The sequence below is a fragment of the Pseudophryne corroboree genome, chromosome 6, assembly GCF_028390025.1.
Source record: "Pseudophryne corroboree isolate aPseCor3 chromosome 6, aPseCor3.hap2, whole genome shotgun sequence".
In the NCBI taxonomy this organism is placed as follows: Eukaryota; Metazoa; Chordata; class Amphibia; order Anura; family Myobatrachidae; genus Pseudophryne; species Pseudophryne corroboree.
The window spans coordinates 610,831,063-610,849,264 of NC_086449.1; the positions used below are offsets into that span (position 1 = coordinate 610,831,063).

An 18,202-nucleotide genomic window follows, 5' to 3' on the forward strand; every position below is an offset into this window, starting at 1 on the left:
CGCGGGTGGGTGGGGTCTATGATGAACGGAATGCTCTTCCAGCCTACTGGGAGTGTCACTTGTGAATGGGCCCCTACATTGTTTCCATAGTGATAGAGAAATATATGAAATTACATTTGGTTGCTGGTATAGGGGGTAATTCCAAGTTGATCGCAGCAGGATCTTTGTTAGCAGTTGGGCAAAACCATGTGCACTGCAGGGAAGGCAGATGTAACATGTGCAGAGAGAGTTAGATTTGGTTGTGGTGTGTTCAATCTGTAATCTAATTTGCAGTGTAAAAATAAAGCAGCAGTATTTACCCTGCACAGAAACAAAATAACCCACCCAAATCTAACTCTCTCTGCACATGTTATATCTGCCTCCCCTGCAGTGCACATGGTTTTGCCCAACTGCTAATAAAATTCTTGTTGCGATCAACTTGGAATTACCCCCATAGAACGATTACATTATATCCTTATGTAGATAATATACTCTGACACGGTCCAGATGAAAACCGTTTGGCTAATATTCACATTAAGATGGCACATCTATGAAGGCTGCAGGCACTGCTTGAATAGCATATTTAATAATACATGACAACATCTCACACGTCATTGAAATGTGCAATGAGGCAGTTGGACTGTCTGACTGTGTAAGTGGAACCTGAGACGTATAATGTGTTTCATGTTACTCTGGGCTTTCAAGGGCAGAGGAATTTGTTATCACAAAACTTCATAGTCCAAGAGGAAAAATAGTTTACAGTCATTAAGCGGTGACAGATATAGGATCTCTTCCTCGCATACCTGGATACACATATATACTGTTACAACATTGCCGTAATCTAATTTTACAGAAGTTACAGCTACATCCGTGCCACTTACTTCATCATGATGTTGCTGTGAATATACTGTTTTATTATGAAACAGAAACATCTAGGTCCGTAATGGCCATACAATACACTTTAAGGGACACGTATGCAGCCCTCCAGCCTACAAAAGGACTGCACATTACCGTTAATTTGAAGAATAAAAATAAAACAGTCTGGAAACAACCTCCGCATCCCCACATCACTCATCCTAATATGGAGCCACATTTCCTTCACTTACTCATTTTCACAACATACTACTGTACTAAGACATGCTACTTACTCAAATAGTCTCATATGCCCACTTTGTACAATGCAGTCTCACATGCCTACTTGCCACAAAGTGCCCCCTCATGTCCCCAAGCACCCACAAATCCCTCCGAGCTCACATGTACTCCATAACTCCCCTACAGGTACATGCCACTTGGCCCTTATTACCAGTGACGTGCTGTGAGCTAAATAGCTCAGAAGGCACTGGTTAGCACCAAAGACAGATTTACATGCAATATATGAGCCAAAGCATACATCTGGGCATTATAAACAGGTGCAGCAGTATAAACTACTGGAAATTTGGTGAGTTTTGATCAGAGATGTGTGGAAAAGTCTATGGCTTCACCTGCCATAGACTATTTCCTTTAGAGTTTTGGCTATAAAAATTATTAGAATAATGCAAAGAAGATTTTTCAAGCATATTCTTTGTATTTTTCATATACTTTATACAGTCAAAACTCTGGCACAAACGTTAGTATGACAGGAAAGGCTCTGCCTCACCCCACCGCACGTCACTGCTTATTACGTACCACTCAAACCTTCCCACATGCCACTCAGTCTCCCCTACATGCCCCATACACCTCCGTACTTGCCTGCTATACCTACATAGCTGGAGAGCAAGCGTTGCGGAATTCATAGTCTACTCATCCTTCTCGGAATAGAACTGCTGCATTGTGTAGAAGAGGTCAAATAACACGGATGTCCGTTACCCCGCTTTAGTCTATTTCTCTGCAGGGCCACTATTTGTCTTCAGGCTACCCACCTCTGACCTGCTGAATGGTTGTATGACAATGTAATGCAAATTGCTTGCTTAAAGTTTTGTACTCTGTGTATTAACGTTCCATTTCTTTTTTTTTTTTTAGCTTTGACCAAAGTCACATACTCAAATCTAAATAATAGCAATAAATAAATTACATTTCTCTAACGTCCTAGTGGATGCTGGGGACTCCGTAAAGACCATGGGGAATAGACGGGCTCCACGGGTGGTCTTCTGTATACCGGCGGTCGGGCTCCCGGCGCTCAGTATACCGGCGCCGGGAGCCCGACCGCCGGCATACCGACACTTTTATTTTCCCTCGTGGGGGTCCACGACCCCCATAGAGGGAGAATAAAATAGTGTGGCGCGCGTAGCGCGCCACCGTGCCCGTAGCGTGGCGAGCCCGCAAGGGGCTCATTTGCGCTCGCCACACTGTCGGTCAGCCGGCGGTCGGGCTCCCGGCGCCGGTATGCTGGGCGCCGGGAGCCCGACCGCCGGCCAGCCGTAGTGAACCCGGGCTCCACAGGAGACAGGGCACTTTAAGAAAGAATTAGGATACTGGTGTGCACTGGCTCCTCCCTCTATGTCCCTCCTCCAGACCTCAGTTTGAATCTGTGCCCGGACGAGCTGGGTGCACCTTAGTGAGCTCTCCTGAGCTTGCTAGGAAAGAAAGTATTTTGTTAGGATTTTTTATTTTCAGAGAGATTTGCTGGCAACAGACTCTCTGCTGCGTGGGACTGAGGGGAGAGAAGCAGCCCTACTCACTAGAAGATAGGTCCTGCTTCTTAGGCTACTGGACACCATTAGCTCCAGAGGGATCGTACACAGGAACGCACCCTTGGTCGTCCGATCCCGGAGCCGCGCCGCCGTCCCCCTCGCAGAGCCAGAAGACAGAAGCCGGCGTCAGAAGCAAGAAGACTTCGAAATCGGCGGCAGAAGACTCCAGTCTTCATATGAGGTAGCGCACAGCACTGCAGCTGTGCGCCATTGCTACCAAACTAAACCAACACACTCCGGTCACTGCAGGGCGCAGGGGGGGGGGGGCACCCTGGGCAGCAATTAGGTACCTCTTGGCAAAAGCAGCATATATACAGTTGGGCACTGTATATATGCATGAGCCCCCGCCATTATTTTTACACAAAACGCGGGACAGAAGCCTGCCGCTGAGGGGGCGGGGCTTCTTCCTCAGCACTCACCAGCGCCATTTTCTCTCCGCTGAGAGGAAGCTCCCCAGGCTCTCCCCTGCAGAATCAAGGTAGAAAGAGGGTAAAAAGAGAGGGGGGCACATAAATTTGGCGCAAAAACAGTATATACAGCAGCTACTGGGTTAACACTAAGTTACTGTGTGACTCCTGGGCAATATAGCGCTGGGGTGTGTGCTGGCATACACTCTCTCTCTCTCTCTCTCTCTCTCTCTCTCTCTCTCTCTCTCTCTCTCTCTCTCTCTCTCTCTCTCTCTCTCTCTCTCTCTCTCTCTCTCTCTCTCTCTCTCTCTCTCTCTCCAAAAGGCCTTGTGGGGGAACTGTCTTCAAATAGAGCATCCCCTGTGTGTGTGGTGTGTCGGCATGTTTGACGAGAAAGGCTATGTGGAAACAGAGCGGGTACAAATGAATGTGGGGTCGCCGCCGACACCCGATTGGATGGATATGTGGAAGGTTTTAAATGATAATGTTAATTCCTTGCATAAAAGGTTGGATAAAGCTGAAGCCTTGGGACAGTCAGGGTCTCAACCCATGCCTGATCCTACAGCGCAGAGGCTGCCGGGGTCTCAGAAGCGCCCACTATCCCAAGTTGTTGACACAGATATCGACACGGATTCCGACTCCAGTGTCGATGGCGATGATGCAAAGTTGCAGCCTAAAATGGCTAAAGCCATCCGCTACATGATTATAGCAATGAAAGATGTGTTACACATCACAGAGGAAACCCCAGTCCCTGACAAGAGGGTTTATATGTATGGGGAAAAAAGGCAAGAGGTAACCTTTCCCCCTTAACATGAGTTAAATGAGTTATGTGAAAAGGCTTGGGAATCTCCAGATAGAAAACTGCAGATTTCCAAACGGATGCTTATGGCGTATCCTTTCCCGCCAACGGACAGGTTACGCTGGGAATCCTCCCCTAGGGTAGACAAAGCTTTAACACGCTTATCCAAGAGGGTAGCCCTGCCGTCACAAGATACGGCCACCCTAAAAGATGCTGCGGATAGAAAGCAGGAGGGTATCCTGAAGTCCATTTATACACATTCAGGTACCCTACTAAGGCCGGTGATTGCGTCGGCCTGGATGTGTAGTGCTGTAGCAGCATGGACAGATACCTTATCTGAGGAACTTGATACCTTGGACAAGGATACTATAGTACTGACCCTGGGGCATATAAAAGACTCTGTCCTATATATGAGAGATGCCCAAAGAGACATTAGCCTACTGGGCTCTAGAATAAATGCAATGTCGATTTCCGCCAGAAGGGTCCTGTGGACTCGGTAATGGAGAGGCGATGCCGACTCAAAAAGGCACATGGAGGTTTTACCTTACAGGGGTGAGGAGTTGTTTGGGGACGGTCTCTCGGACCTGGTCTCCCACAGCTACGGCTGGAAAGTCAAATTTTTTGCCATATATTCCCTCATAACCTAAGAAAGCACCGTATTATCAAATGCAGTCCTTTCGATCACATAGAGGCAAGAAAGTCCGAGGTGCGTCCTTTCTTGCCAGAGGCAGGGGTAGAGGAAAGAAGCTGCACAATACAGCTAGTTCCCAGGAACAGAAGTCCTCCCCGGCTTCCTCTAAATCCGCCGCATGACGCTGGGGCTCCACAGGCGGAGCCAGGCCCGGTGGGGGAGCGTCTCCGAAATTTCAGCCACAAGTGGGTTCACTCGCAGGTGGATCCCTGGGCTATAGAGATTGTGTCTCAGGGTTACAAGCTGGAATTCGAAGTGATGCCCCCTCACCGTTACCTCAAATCAGCCCTGCCAGCTTCCCCCATAGAGAGGGAAATAGTGTTAGCAGCAATTCACAAATTGTATCTCCAGCAGGTGGTGGTAAAGGTTCCCCTCCTTCAACAGGGAAGGGGTTACTATTCAACAATGTTTGTGGTACCGAAACCGGACGGTTCGGTCAGACCCATATTGAATTTAAAATCCCTGAACATATACCTGGAAAGGTTCAAGTTTTAAGATGGAATTGCTCAGAGCGATCATCGCAAGTCTGGAGGAAGGGGATTTTATGGTGTCTCTGGACATAAAGGATGCTTACCTTCATGTCCCCATTTATCCACCTCATCAGGAGTACCTCAGATTTGTGGTACAGGATTGTCATTAACAATTCCAGACGTTGCCGTTTGGTCTGTCCACGGCACCGAGAATATTTACCAAGTTAATGGCAGAAATGATGGTGCTCCTGTGAAAGCAGGGAGTCACAATTATCCCATACTTGGACGATCTCCTCATAAAGGCGAGGTCCAGAGAGCAGTTGCTGATCAGCGTAGCACGCTCTCGGGAAGTGTTACAACAGCACGGCTGGATTCTGAATATTCCAAAGTTGCAGCTGATTCCTACGACGCGTCTGCCCTTCCTGGGCATGATTCTGGACACAGACCAGAAGAAGCTTTTTCTCCCGACGGAGAAGGCTCAGGAACTCATGACACTGGTCAGAGACATCTTAAAACCAAAACAGGTGTCTGTGCATTACTGCACGCGAGTCCTGGGAAAGATGGTGGCGTCATACGAGGCCATTCCCTTCGGCAGGTTCCATGCGAGGACCTTTCAATGGGATCTGTTGGACAAGTGGTCCGGATCGCATCTACAGATGCATCGGCTGATCACCCTATCCCCCAGGGCCAGGGTGTCTCTTCTGTGGTGGCTGCAGAGTGCTCACCTTCTCGAGGGCTGCAGATTCGGCATTCAGGACTGGGTCCTGGTGACCACGGATGCAAGCCTCCGAGGGTGGGGGGCAGTCACACAGTGAAGAAATTTCCAGGGTCTGTGGTCAAGTCAGGAGACTTGCCTTCACATCAATATCCTGGAACTAAGGGCCATATACAACGCCCTAAGTCAAGCGGAGACCCTGCTTCGCAACCAATCGGTGCTGATTCAATCCGACAACATCACCGCAGTGGCTCATGTAAACTGGGAAGCAGACTTCCTCAGCAGACACGACCTCCACCCGGGAGAGTGGGGACTTCATCAAGAAGTCTACACGCAGATTGCAAGGCGATGGGAACTGCCACAGGTGGACATGAAGGCATCCCGTCTAAACAAAAAGCTACCGAGGTATTGCGCCAGGTCAAGAGACCCTCAGGCGATAGCTGTAGACGCACTAGTGACACCGTGGGTGTTCCAGTCGGTTTATGTGTTTCCTCCTCTTCCTCTCATACCCAAGGTGCTGAGAATCATAAGAAAGAGAGGAGTGAGAACAATACTTATTGTTCCGGATTGGCCAAGAAGGACTTGGTATCCAGAGCTACAAGAAATGCTCACAGAGGACCAATGGCCTCTACCTCTAAGACAGGATCTGTTACAACAGGGGCCCTGTCTGTTCCAAGACTTACCGCGGCTGCGTTTGACGGCATGGCAGTTGAACGCCGGATCCTAGCAGAAAAAGGCATTCCGGATGAGGTTATTCCTACGCTGATAAAGGCTAGGAAGGACGTGATGGCTAAACATTATCACCGTATATGGCGAAAATATGTTGCTTGGTGTGAGGCCAGGAATGCCCCTACGGAGGAATTCCAGCTGGGCCGTTTCCTTCACTTCCTACAGTCGGGAGTGACTTTGGGCCTAAAATTGGGGTCCATTAAGGTCCAGATTTCAGCCCTATCCATTTTCTTTCAAAAAGAACTGGCTTCTCTTCCTGAAGTTCAGACGTTTGTAAAGGGAGTGCTGCATATTCAGCCCCCGTTTGTGCCCCCAGTGGCACCTTGGGATCTTAACGTGGTGTTGAGTTTCCTGAAATCACACTGCTTTGAGCCACTTAAAACCGTGGAGTTAAAATATCTCACGTGGAAGGTGGTCATGCTATTAGCCTTGGCTTCGGCTAGGCGTGTGTCAGAATTGGCGGCTTTGTCACATAAAAGCCCCTATCTGGTTTTCCATATGGACAGGGCAGAATTGCGGACTCGTCCACAATTTCTACCAAAAGTGGTGTCCTCTTTTCATATGAACCAACCTATTGTGGTGCCTGTGGCTTCTCGTGTCTGGGAGGATTCCGAGTTACTGGATGTAGTCAGGGCTTTGAAGATTTATGTAGCCAGAACGGCTAGAGTCAGGAAAACTGAGTCGCTGTTTATCCTGTATGCATCCAACAAGCTGGGTGCTCCTGCTTCAAAGCAAACTATTGCTCGCTGAATCTGTAACACGATTCAGCAGGCTCATTCTGCGTTGCCGCTTCCAAAATCAGTAAAAGCCCACTCCACAAGGAAGGTGGGCTCTTCTTGGGCGGCTGCCCGAGGGGTCTCGGCATTACAGCTTTGCCGAGCGGCTACTTGGTCAGGTTCAAACACTTTTGCAAAGTTCTACAAGTTTGATACCCTGGCTGAGGAGGACCTTGTGTTTGCTCATTCGGTGCTGCAGAGTCGTCCGCACTCTCCCGCCCGTTTGGGAGCTTTGGTATAATCCCCATGGCCTTACGGAGTCCCCAGCATCCACTAGGATGTTAGAGAAAATAAGATTTTACTTACCGGTAAATCTATTTCTCGTAGTCCGTAGTGGATGCTGGGCGCCCGTCCCAAGTGCGGACTTCTTCTTCTGCAAGACCTGTATATAGTTATTGCTTAAATAAGGGTTATGTTATGGTTGCATCAGGGTTATCTGATGCTCTGTTGTTGTTCATACTGTTAACTGGGTAAGTTTATCACTAGTTATACGGTGTGATTGGTGTGGCTGGTATGAGTCTCTTACCCTGGATTCCAAAATCCTTTCCTTGTACTTTCAGCTCTTCCGGGCACAGTTTCCTTTAACTGAGGTCTGGAGGAGGGACATAGAGGGAGGAGCCAGTGCACACCAGTATCCTAATTCTTTCTTAAAGTGCCCTGTCTCCTGCGGAGCCCGTCTATTCCCCATGGTCCTTATGGAGTCCCCAGCATCCACTACGGACTACGAGAAATAGATTTACCGGTAAGTAAAATCTTATTGCACAATTGGTAACATTAAGTATCAGGCTGACCATACAACAATATTTGGTTGATGGCTGGGTCTTATTTCCTTATAAAATTATTTTTATGTTTCTAAGAAGACAAGTACAGCAAATTTCGCATGAAGGTTGTTTACAGTTACACACAGGAACTTTTGGAGGATCCTGATGTATAGCGTCAAGTTCCAGTAAACATTCTTTGTGTGTATGTTCTTATTCTCCTATATTCTTTTTCCTATGAACTTGTTATGATAGTAATACTGCCTTCTCTATGATCACAGCTGAGATCCAGCACTGTCTAGTAAGCGCTGGAGATGTGGGGTGTGGAGTCTTTGAATGCTTTGAGAACAATTCCTGTGAGATCCGGGGTCTACATGAAATCTGCACGACCTTTCTGCACAACGCTGGCAGATTTGATGCACAGGTAATTAAAAAAATGACCCTAAACAGACTGCACCAAGGAGCTTTATCCAGTGAATTATTAATTTTCTACTGATGTTCACTCCCCAGGCATTATTCTGATGCTAATATTTATCAGAATGGATCCCAGTGTATATATACAGTACCCTGCTTCCTGTCATCCATGTTTGGTACAGGGTCACTTACAGAGGTCCATAGAGCAGGTATAGGCCATGTTCTGCCTAAGACACAACTGAAATGAGTCCCGTCTCATACATTACATAGACTACCATAAACATTTGTATTCGTTTAGTGTATGGTAAAATACATACATTGTTATTTAAATCATTAGTAAATATATCTACAGGTTGGAGACCGCTAACTTAGACTTTTGAGCCAAGTAACTATTATTTTATTAAAGTGAATTTCTTTTACATTTTCTTTGTCCAGTGCTCGGTGCCTGAGATTGTAAAATCTGCCACTGGTTTCCAGTTTACCACAATGTGATATTCTTAATAGCAGAATGTGCTTTCTCATTCTATTAACTCACAGGCTTTAAAGCTGGTAACACACCCTGCAATATGGCCTGTTATATAGTCCGCTCCATGCTATACAATCTACTGCTGGCCACACACTCAGTTTGTCAGGGTTCAATTTAAGGCTCTTTCTTTAATATGCTGATGCTCTGCTGTCTGAGCTGCTGTAGCTGTTGGACAGCTCCTTGACTTTGTTGTGTGTCCAGCTTAGTCTTACTGCTACTATGACATTCTAGTATGTTCCAGCTCCAACCCTTGACCTCTGTTATACGACAGGCCCTTGTTAGACTACTGTGCTCCTGCCTAGTCATGTAGTTGGTGCTGTTTCCTGATGTATTTTGACTTCTTCTCTTCACAATTAGCATTACTGACTTGTCATCAACTGTGCATCTCCCTCGACCCCTTGTACTGATCTGCCCCGCTGTGTGCTATGCTGGTTGCCTCTCATTCCTTATTCTGGTAAACCTCTCACTCTGCATTCTTTTCAACTTTTGGACTCTTGATTCTGACTACAGAACATTACAATACTACACTCTTAATATTGGGGTCTATGTACTAAGCCTTGAAGAGGGATAAAGCGGAGAGATATAGAGTACCAACAGCTCTGTGCAACTGAGGACATGGGGGACATGTACTAAGCAGTGATAAAAGTGGAGAAGTGAGCCAGTGGAGAAGTTGCCCATGGCAACCAATCAGCTGCTCTGTACACTTTTATAGAATGCAAATTATAAATGTTACATCAATGCTGATTGGTTGCCATGGACAACTTCTCCACTGGCTCACTTCCCCACTTTTATCACTGCTTAGTACATCTCCCTCATAGATTCAACATGAATTGTTGTAATTTAAAAGGAAAGTTGAGGCTGTAGCCATTCAAGCTATAGTTATGGGCTGCGGGACAGCGGTCAGTAATAAAAACATAGGGGTCTATAGGGGAGGGAGGGTTCTGGGTACTTGGAAACTCCACCTGCATGCGCCACTGCAATCTGTAAAATGATATGTAGAAGCTATTTGGTTGCTATGGGCAACTTCTCCACTGTTTATAAAGTCTGATACATCTCCCTTTGCAAGTATTTAAGAATGCACATGGCTAACATGGCAGCAAAGGTAAGTAGGTTAGTGTCATCTAGTCACTACAATGCACATTTATTGGTAAGCTGCTCAATCAGATTGTGATGTCACTCAGGTGCTAAAAGGGAGGGGTAATTCTGTGTAAGAAAAAACATATAGCTATCCCTAATGCACACTGAGTGAGAAGTAACACTACATAATAATCAGATAATACGGAGATCTTAGTTGCGTATATATGCAGATATAGGGTTAAGCCCCCAGGCCAACGGCAAGGCATCTCTGTCACTGGGGGTCCCTAATACTAGGTGTGGGTCCGGGGTGCAGGACCCCATCACGTCAGCAGATATACGCAACTAAGATCTCTAGCCACTACCTCTGCATGGAGGGAAAGACTAGAACAGTTTTGCATAATGAGTCCCATATATCTGGAAGTATCAGGGTAATACAGTGTTTTCTAGTGGCTGGGTTGGGGGATCAGGGAAATCCTCAATTTTCCGATTCCGACCATAAAATGATCAGTATTGGCAATTTTTCTAGGATTTTTCACATTCTATTTTTTCCCCATTGGATCACCAAGCAAATCGTCAGAATGGGGAATCATGGCTTCGATGTATGGTCCACATAACACTGTAACCTGGAGAGGAGTGATAAAACTATCATCACAAAAGAAGCTATGCGTTTTCAACACCGACTACATTTGGCTAATCTGCTTGATGTTTTAAATACCTGTTTTATGTGGAGATTAGTTAGCAGCAGCAGCACTAGCTAGCTGCTTCTGATTGGCTGACTGAGAATTCACATCTGAAGGTGATGGGTACTATATCTGATATATTTTAGAGGATTTGCTTTCTATAAATCTAACTAGAAATAGCAAATGCATCAAATTGCTATCAGAACAAATCTTGAGAAATCTTCTGTGTGCCTGGCTGTGTGTATCAGTGTAACTGGGTGCAACTGTGCCTGACATAAACCTGGTGCACATGTTACTGATGGAAAGACCTTTTGGAATATCAATTTCTTTAATTTGTCTTCCAGGGAAAATCCTTTATCAAGGATGCTCTGAAATGCAAGGCCCATGGACTGAGACACAAATTCAGTTGCATCAGTCGGAAGTGTACAGCCATTAAAGAGATGGTGTACCAGCTCCAGAAGGATTGTTACGCCAAGCATGACCTCTGCTCCGCTGCCAAGGAAAACGTCCAAGTGATTGTGGAGATGATTCACTTCAAAGACCTCCTGTTACATGAGTAAGTGATGATGATGATGTCCACAATGCCAAATAGTGCGGTGTGTAGGGTGGGATTACTCCTGGTCATGGAACCTCTAATTGTTACTCTGTAACTATTATTGCCACAAACAACAATGGCAGTAATGGTTACAAAGTAACAATTAGAGGTTCCATGACCAGGAGTTAAAACCTGTAACATTTAATAGAATATACAATAAATTCTGACCCCTACAGCAAAGGAAATTATTCATTGATTATTATCGTCACTATTAAGGAATGTCATTAATGAGCAAAATCCACAAGAAAGGACATGACACAGAATAGTTTTAACACTTTATTCACAAATTAGATGTAATTTTTTCTTCACTTTTTCTACTTTCTAATTTGTCTTTATACTTTGCTTCATTTAGCCTGTAAATAGGCTAAGTAGTTATTATTCAACTTCAAAAGCCCCACAGACCAAAAGATGGGATGTATTGCTGATACCTGTTTTAAAAGTTAACAAATAAACTGTATTTTAAACTGCAATAATCTAAAGGGACTGAGTGCACCCATTGAAATTCAATTTATTTTTCTCTCTTGCATTAGAAATGTAAGGATGCCAATCAAAGGGCGGTATTCAATTAGTGGCGATGGCTATACGGTGCTTTTTTACTGACAGTGGGCCTAATTCCGACCTGATTGCAGCAGCAAAATCTTTCTCTAATGGGCAAAACCATGTGCACTGCAGGGGATGGGGGGGGGGGGCAAATATAACATGTGCAGAGAGAGTTAGATCTGAGTGGGTTATATTGTTTCTGTGCAGTGTAAATACTGGCTGCTTTACTGTTACACTGAAGTTTAGAATTCAGTTTGAACACACCCCACCCAAATCTAACTCTCTCTGCACATGTTATATCTGCCTCACCTGCACTGCACAGGTGTGGATCATAGGATCGACAGTGTCTAGGTCGACAATGTTTGGGTTGACCACTATAGGTCTACAGTCACTAGGTTGACAGGGTTTGAAGGTCGACAGGGTTTCTAGGTCGACATGTTCTATGTCGACAGGTCAAAATATTTTTTGGTGTCGTTTTCTCCGTACAGTGACCGGGAAGCCCAATTAGTGCACCCTGTCCCCTCGCATGGCTCGCTTCGCTCGCCATACTTCGGTCAAGGTGCCTCGCTGCGCTCGGCATAGGTTACTGTTCCCAATTGTAGTCCGCGTGGATCGTTAAGTATGAAAAAGTTCAAAAAAAGAAGAAAAATGTGAAAAACTTATGTCGACCTTTTGACCTGTCGACCTAAAAACTCTTTTGACCTTGAAAACGTGTCGACCTAGTGACTGTCGGCCAATAGTGGTCGACCTAAACATTGTCGACCTAGACACTGTCGCTCTTCAGACCGGATCCCGCACTGCACATGATTTTGCCCATTAGAGAGAAAATTTGCTGATGCGATCAGGTCTGAATTAGGCCCATTGTTTCCAGGCATAGAGGTGTCATGAAAATCTGCAATATTAAGTTGTGATGTGCACAGCCGCATATCCAAACCACGCATTGACATTAATTGAATACTGCCTGAAGAGTTCAGGACTTTGCAGCTGTGACATTAGGGGTTCTCTTTTGCATTCATCTGGATCAACCTAATCAGAACTGCTTGTGTCTGTTTTTTCAACTTTGCTATGTAACTGTCAAGATGTAAACATGCAATTAATTTTAACCCTGGAGTTTGAAACAGATAAACAGATGTTATAATAATGTCATCTCTTCCCATCACTGACGTGTTTATCACACAATTGTTTTTAAAAACCGTGAGCCCATGTCAGTGACCTGAGTGGGAAGCAGTTGTCAAAGGTATGGCTGTGTGCATCTATTGTATTCCTGCTGTTGATGTGGGCACAAATACATTGGGTGCATATGGGGGGTAATTCTGAGTTGATCGCAGCAGGAATTTTGTTAGCAGTTGGGCAAAACCATGTGCACTGCAGGGGAGTCAGATATAACATGTGCAGAGAGAGTTAGATTTGGGTGTGGTGTGTTCAATCTGCAATCTAAATTGCAGTGTAAAAATAAAGCAGCCAGTATTTACCCTGCACAGAAACAAAATAACCCACCCAAATTTAACTCTCTCTACACATGTTAAATTTGCCTCCCCTGCAGTGCACATGGTTTTGCCCAACTGCTAACAAAATTCCTGCTGCGATCAACTCAGAATTTCCCCCATGGTTCCTTACAGCTGAGATACTAGCTCCACTGGATGTTCTTTATTTGGTGGTAATGACCCCACAAGCTTTATCTACCTCAGGCTGTAGCCTCACAGAGTAAAATGACACAACATTACAGCCTTGATAAATACAATAATCAAGTAGATTTATTAAAGGGGGTAAGAGGACATACAGTAAGTCCAGTGAGGGCCAATGTATGATGAAAATGGTGATTACCATACATGTCATAGTAAATTACAGCACAAAGGGAAAATAGCAAATCTAGCATAGTAGTTTGTTGATATTTAGGCAATAGCTCATTCTAATTCTAGTTAATCAGGTTTCTGTATCTTAACTGCTGCAGCACCTCTTTAGCTATGACTAGGAAAAATGTGTTTTCTCAATAGTTACAAAATCCTGTACTCTAAACCAGAGGTTCTCAAACTCTGTCTTCGGGAGCCCACACAGTGCATGTTTTGCAGGTAACCCAGCAGGTGCACAGATGTATTAATTACTCACTGACACATTTTAAAAGGTCCACAGGTGGAGCTAATTATTTAACTTGCGATTCTGTGAGGAGACCTGCAAAACATGCACTGTGTGGGCCCCCGAGGACCGAGTTTGAGAACCTTTGCTCTAAACACACAATAAGCTCTCTAAAACACTTAGTAGGTAATAACAAAATGGATTACTACTCAGCAGGATTAGCAAAATACCTGAAACTAATCAGTCATTAATTAACAGTAAAGTGAGCACATAGAGAGGCCTAATTCAGATGTGGTCGCATGGTGGCACAAATCGGTCAATGTTTTCATACTGCGCAGCGATTTAATTGCAGTGGTGGTTGCAATGATGGTTTAGTCACAGATTGAGTGACGGGAAGATGGAGTTTGGGGGTGGTAACAGGGAGTGGTCGGGTAAACACAGGCGTGTCATGGCCATTCAGATGGTGTTTTATGGCCATGTGTGAATTAGCAGTTGCGATCTTACTTGCTACTGGAGAGTCGTCTTCTGCTTCTCAGGAGAACAACTTAGCCTGCGCATCTTCAGAGGCACTGAGAATTTGTATGATGACCCGATATGCAATGATAGTACCTTTTTGTTTCAGCAGTTTTACACCGTCAAATGGATTGGACGTCCCTATACTCAGCTTTTGCCCACATTGGCATATAGTTGCTATTGCATATGGCAAAAGATAGCAACAGCAATTGCAAGGACAACCACATCTGAATTAGGCCCATAGTTCTCTGAGTATTCTGTTGCTGAATAGTCACTGTCCTTATAACATGCATGCATTTGAAATCCAAAATAGGCACAATTATCTTCAACACTTCACAGTATCCATTCCAGGGTGCACTTAAATCAGCTTATTATGCACTCACAAAATGGCTTCCTTTATTTGCACTGTCAGTCTCAAACACTGATTCAATAATAGCTCAAACAAGATACATCACGCTGTCATCACATTCAGAGTTCTAGCTCAGGGGGGTTGCAATCACATCACCATTCTCAAATAAATACCAAATTTGAATTGAAAACTATATAAGCCTTCACATGGTTTGGGGTTAATGCTAGTTAGCAAAATGGCATTAAAAAGCACACATAAGAAAATCTTACTTCTGTCCATATACAGAGCCATATGAGATGTATCATTAGCAGGATATGCACCTTTTTATGTTAAGTCATCACCATCAGCAGGTATTTACACCTACCTCCTGTGGCCTAGTATTTGGGACTGCTTAGAGCCACCCTCCTTGTGGCCTACTATTTCTACCATTGTCTACCTGGTTCTTCCTCAACTGCAACACCTACCAACCCCCCTTCTCATCCTACTGTAACCTACCTCTAAACACTGTCATTGTATCTATTATCACCAGCCTGTTCATAAATATGACCCCATAAATGCTGTTTAAATAAATCAAATCAAATCATATCATGTGTTGCATTTTTATTTTTCATGTATTTAAGAATGGATCAAAAGTAACCATATAGTTTACTACAACAAAATGTATAAGTGGACTAGATTGCATAGTAGAAGAATGCAGTTATTTTTCATGAAACAAATGAAAGTAATGTAACTGAATATGTTCTTTCTTCAGGCCGTACGTTGACCTGGTGAATATTCTGCTAACCTGTGGGGAAGAGGTGAAGGAAGCGATTACTCGCAGTGTGCAAGCCCAGTGTGCACAGAATTGGGGAAGCCTGTGTTACATTCTTAGCTTTTGCACGTCTGCAATGCAAGGAGATAGTGCTGCTGGGTCTAGTGCCAGCCCTGGCAAAAAACAGGGGGATTCTATGAAAGGAGATTCAAGCAAGTCCTCGCGTAACCACAGCGATTCTCCATCTCACTCTGATTTGGAAAGAGATAGTGCCAAAGCCACCAAGAATGATAAAAATAACAAAATTCAGCCAAACACCCGCGGGAAGACAGGCTTACACAACAAAATAGCATTTAGTGCCACAGAAAGCTCTGATAAACCGGTTGGTTTATCCGATATCCGGAGGTGAAATTCTATCTCCAGCAGCTTTCTCCATTGTCCTTCCATTGAGAAGTCTCCCATATTCCTTACTAAGGACATTCCAAGGCATTTACCATACCAGCGGGCATTGCTATACTTACAGTGCATTCACAGATTTAGCAGCTTTATCTCGGGCTCCTATGGAGAGGGTGGAGCCAATCTCTCTGACTTGTATCATTTAAACCCCTGCAGATCATTTCATCTACAAGAATTATGACATTAGATGTTATACTATGCGCAAATTAAACATGAAACCAAACCGCTATGCTGGTGTTGTTGCTCTGGTAATTAAATGTAAACTTAAAATATCCAAAAAGAGTTACTACTTGGGGTACGTTGAGTGTTTATAAGGTTTATTACATTCATCTTTCACCTTCAAACCTGTTCTGCGTTAAAGAAATATTTGCTCCATGCATAGACATTATTAATATTGTGTTCTTTTAAGCTATTTTTTCTGACGCCAGTTAAAAATGAACCTTTTATGTATCATTTATAGCCGAATTTAGAAACACAAAGTTTTGCTTTAGTACAAGAGACTGTATTTTCCTATTACCATTACATTAATATTGTTAACCACCCATATATATATTATAATGAATTATGCCCTCTGACAAATGGTGGACCATCCTGCATGGTCTTGTATGGATCAAATGGATTTCTTAAGCTATTAATTGGCTCTGATTTTACATGGCCCATCCACAGATTTCACTGCATTACATGTTTTAATTGGATTAGGCCAGCAAGCGTGTGTTTACACAGTGATACCTGGATCATCCTAAAGCAAAGGCTTGTGCTCTACAGCATTCAGAATGCTGTGGATAGAACACTTTGCAGAATACATAAGTAGGAACCTATGCAAACAAAGCATTGAATGTCTTATTCAACAGATCACCTCAGCATGCATCATATAGCATTATTATTTCATATTACAAGGATATATTTCCTTATCTTTATATATCGAATGTGCGAGTGTGAGTTTAAACAGAACATGTGTATATGTTTGATTGTGAACGTATACATGTAAGGGTGTATGTGTACATTTATGTGTGACTGTATATATGTATGTGTGTGTGTGTGTGTGTATCTATAGGCGTATGGGTCCACACACTAACACTGTGAGACTTGTAGGCTTGGATGAAGTGAAATGTTTGTTTACATGTATATCTACTGGTTCAGTCTTTCATGATATTGTATATATTTCATGCTTCTATTTATTGTATTGTTTTCCTTTATGAACACAATAGTACATACATATATCTATACACACGCACGTGCACACACACCTCTTACTATACATATGTACAAACACATATAGGTACACTGTTTCTGGCTCCGCCAAACCAACATCCTTCCCGCCTTGTGTTGTACATATTTTACGCCACTAGTAGTATATTTTGTTAAGCAACTTAATATAATTTTATGCAGTTCTGTAATGTTATTGATGTCATAACACTTTATTTATTGCTATAATTTTATTATTAATAAACATTTTATGTTAAATCATGAATTGCGTATATGTGAACATTATGATTGAAGATTTAAAATTGTGTGATTCATTCCACTTCAACTTCTCAATGTTTTTGCAGTAAAGTTTATTAAAGAATTACTATACACCTAAATGAATGACTACACAAGGTAATCCTTTTCCTCTTAGAGTCAGCCAATCAGGTGCTGAATTAAATTTTCATAGTTCATGTTTTTTTTTTTTATACCTATTACTTCATGGCACAGTTTCTCAAACTCGGTCCTCAGGACCCCACACAGTGCATGTTTTGCAGGTAACCCAGCAGGTGCAAGGTGTATTAATTACTCACTGACACATTTTAAAAGGTCCACAGGTGGAGCTAATTATTTCACTTGTGATTCTGTGAGGAGACCTGCAAAACATGCACTGTGTGGGGTCCTGAGGACCGAGTTTGAGAACCTGTGCTCTATGACAATAGTTCTCAGAACCCCAGGTGTAGTCATTACTATGTGGCACATTTTAAAAGATCCACTGGGGGAGCTAATTATTTCACTTGTGGAAAACCTGGAAACATGTACTGTTTGGGGGTCCTAAGGACAGAATTTGAGTATTCTATGGTAAACTTAAGCCTGTGGTAGAAGTATAGTCTGTGACCTAGGCATTCAACCTGCAGCTGATACATGTGCAGCAGGTGAGTGTGCCCTGGATGTAGGCATAATTTTGCTTAGGATGTGCTTTTGCCAAATGTGTTTCTCAAGGCACCATAACAGTCCAGGTGTTAAATATATCCATACTAAAGCACAGGT

The 18,202-nt window shown here is 43.8% G+C and overlaps 1 protein-coding gene across 1 annotated transcript in view; it reads left to right on the forward strand.

Moving 5' to 3' along the window:
- The window catches only part of STC2 (stanniocalcin 2), a 35,789-nt gene extending 18,355 nt beyond the window's left edge, over window positions 1–17,434 (forward strand). The window contains exons 2-4 of the mRNA XM_063928061.1: window positions 8,275–8,417; window positions 11,035–11,246; window positions 15,512–17,434. Of these exons, the coding sequence (XP_063784131.1) occupies window positions 8,275–8,417; window positions 11,035–11,246; window positions 15,512–15,920 (764 nt within the window). The 3' untranslated portion in view covers window positions 15,921–17,434. The remainder of the gene's footprint in view (window positions 1–8,274; window positions 8,418–11,034; window positions 11,247–15,511) is intronic.
- Window positions 17,435–18,202: the final 768 nt, after the last annotated feature.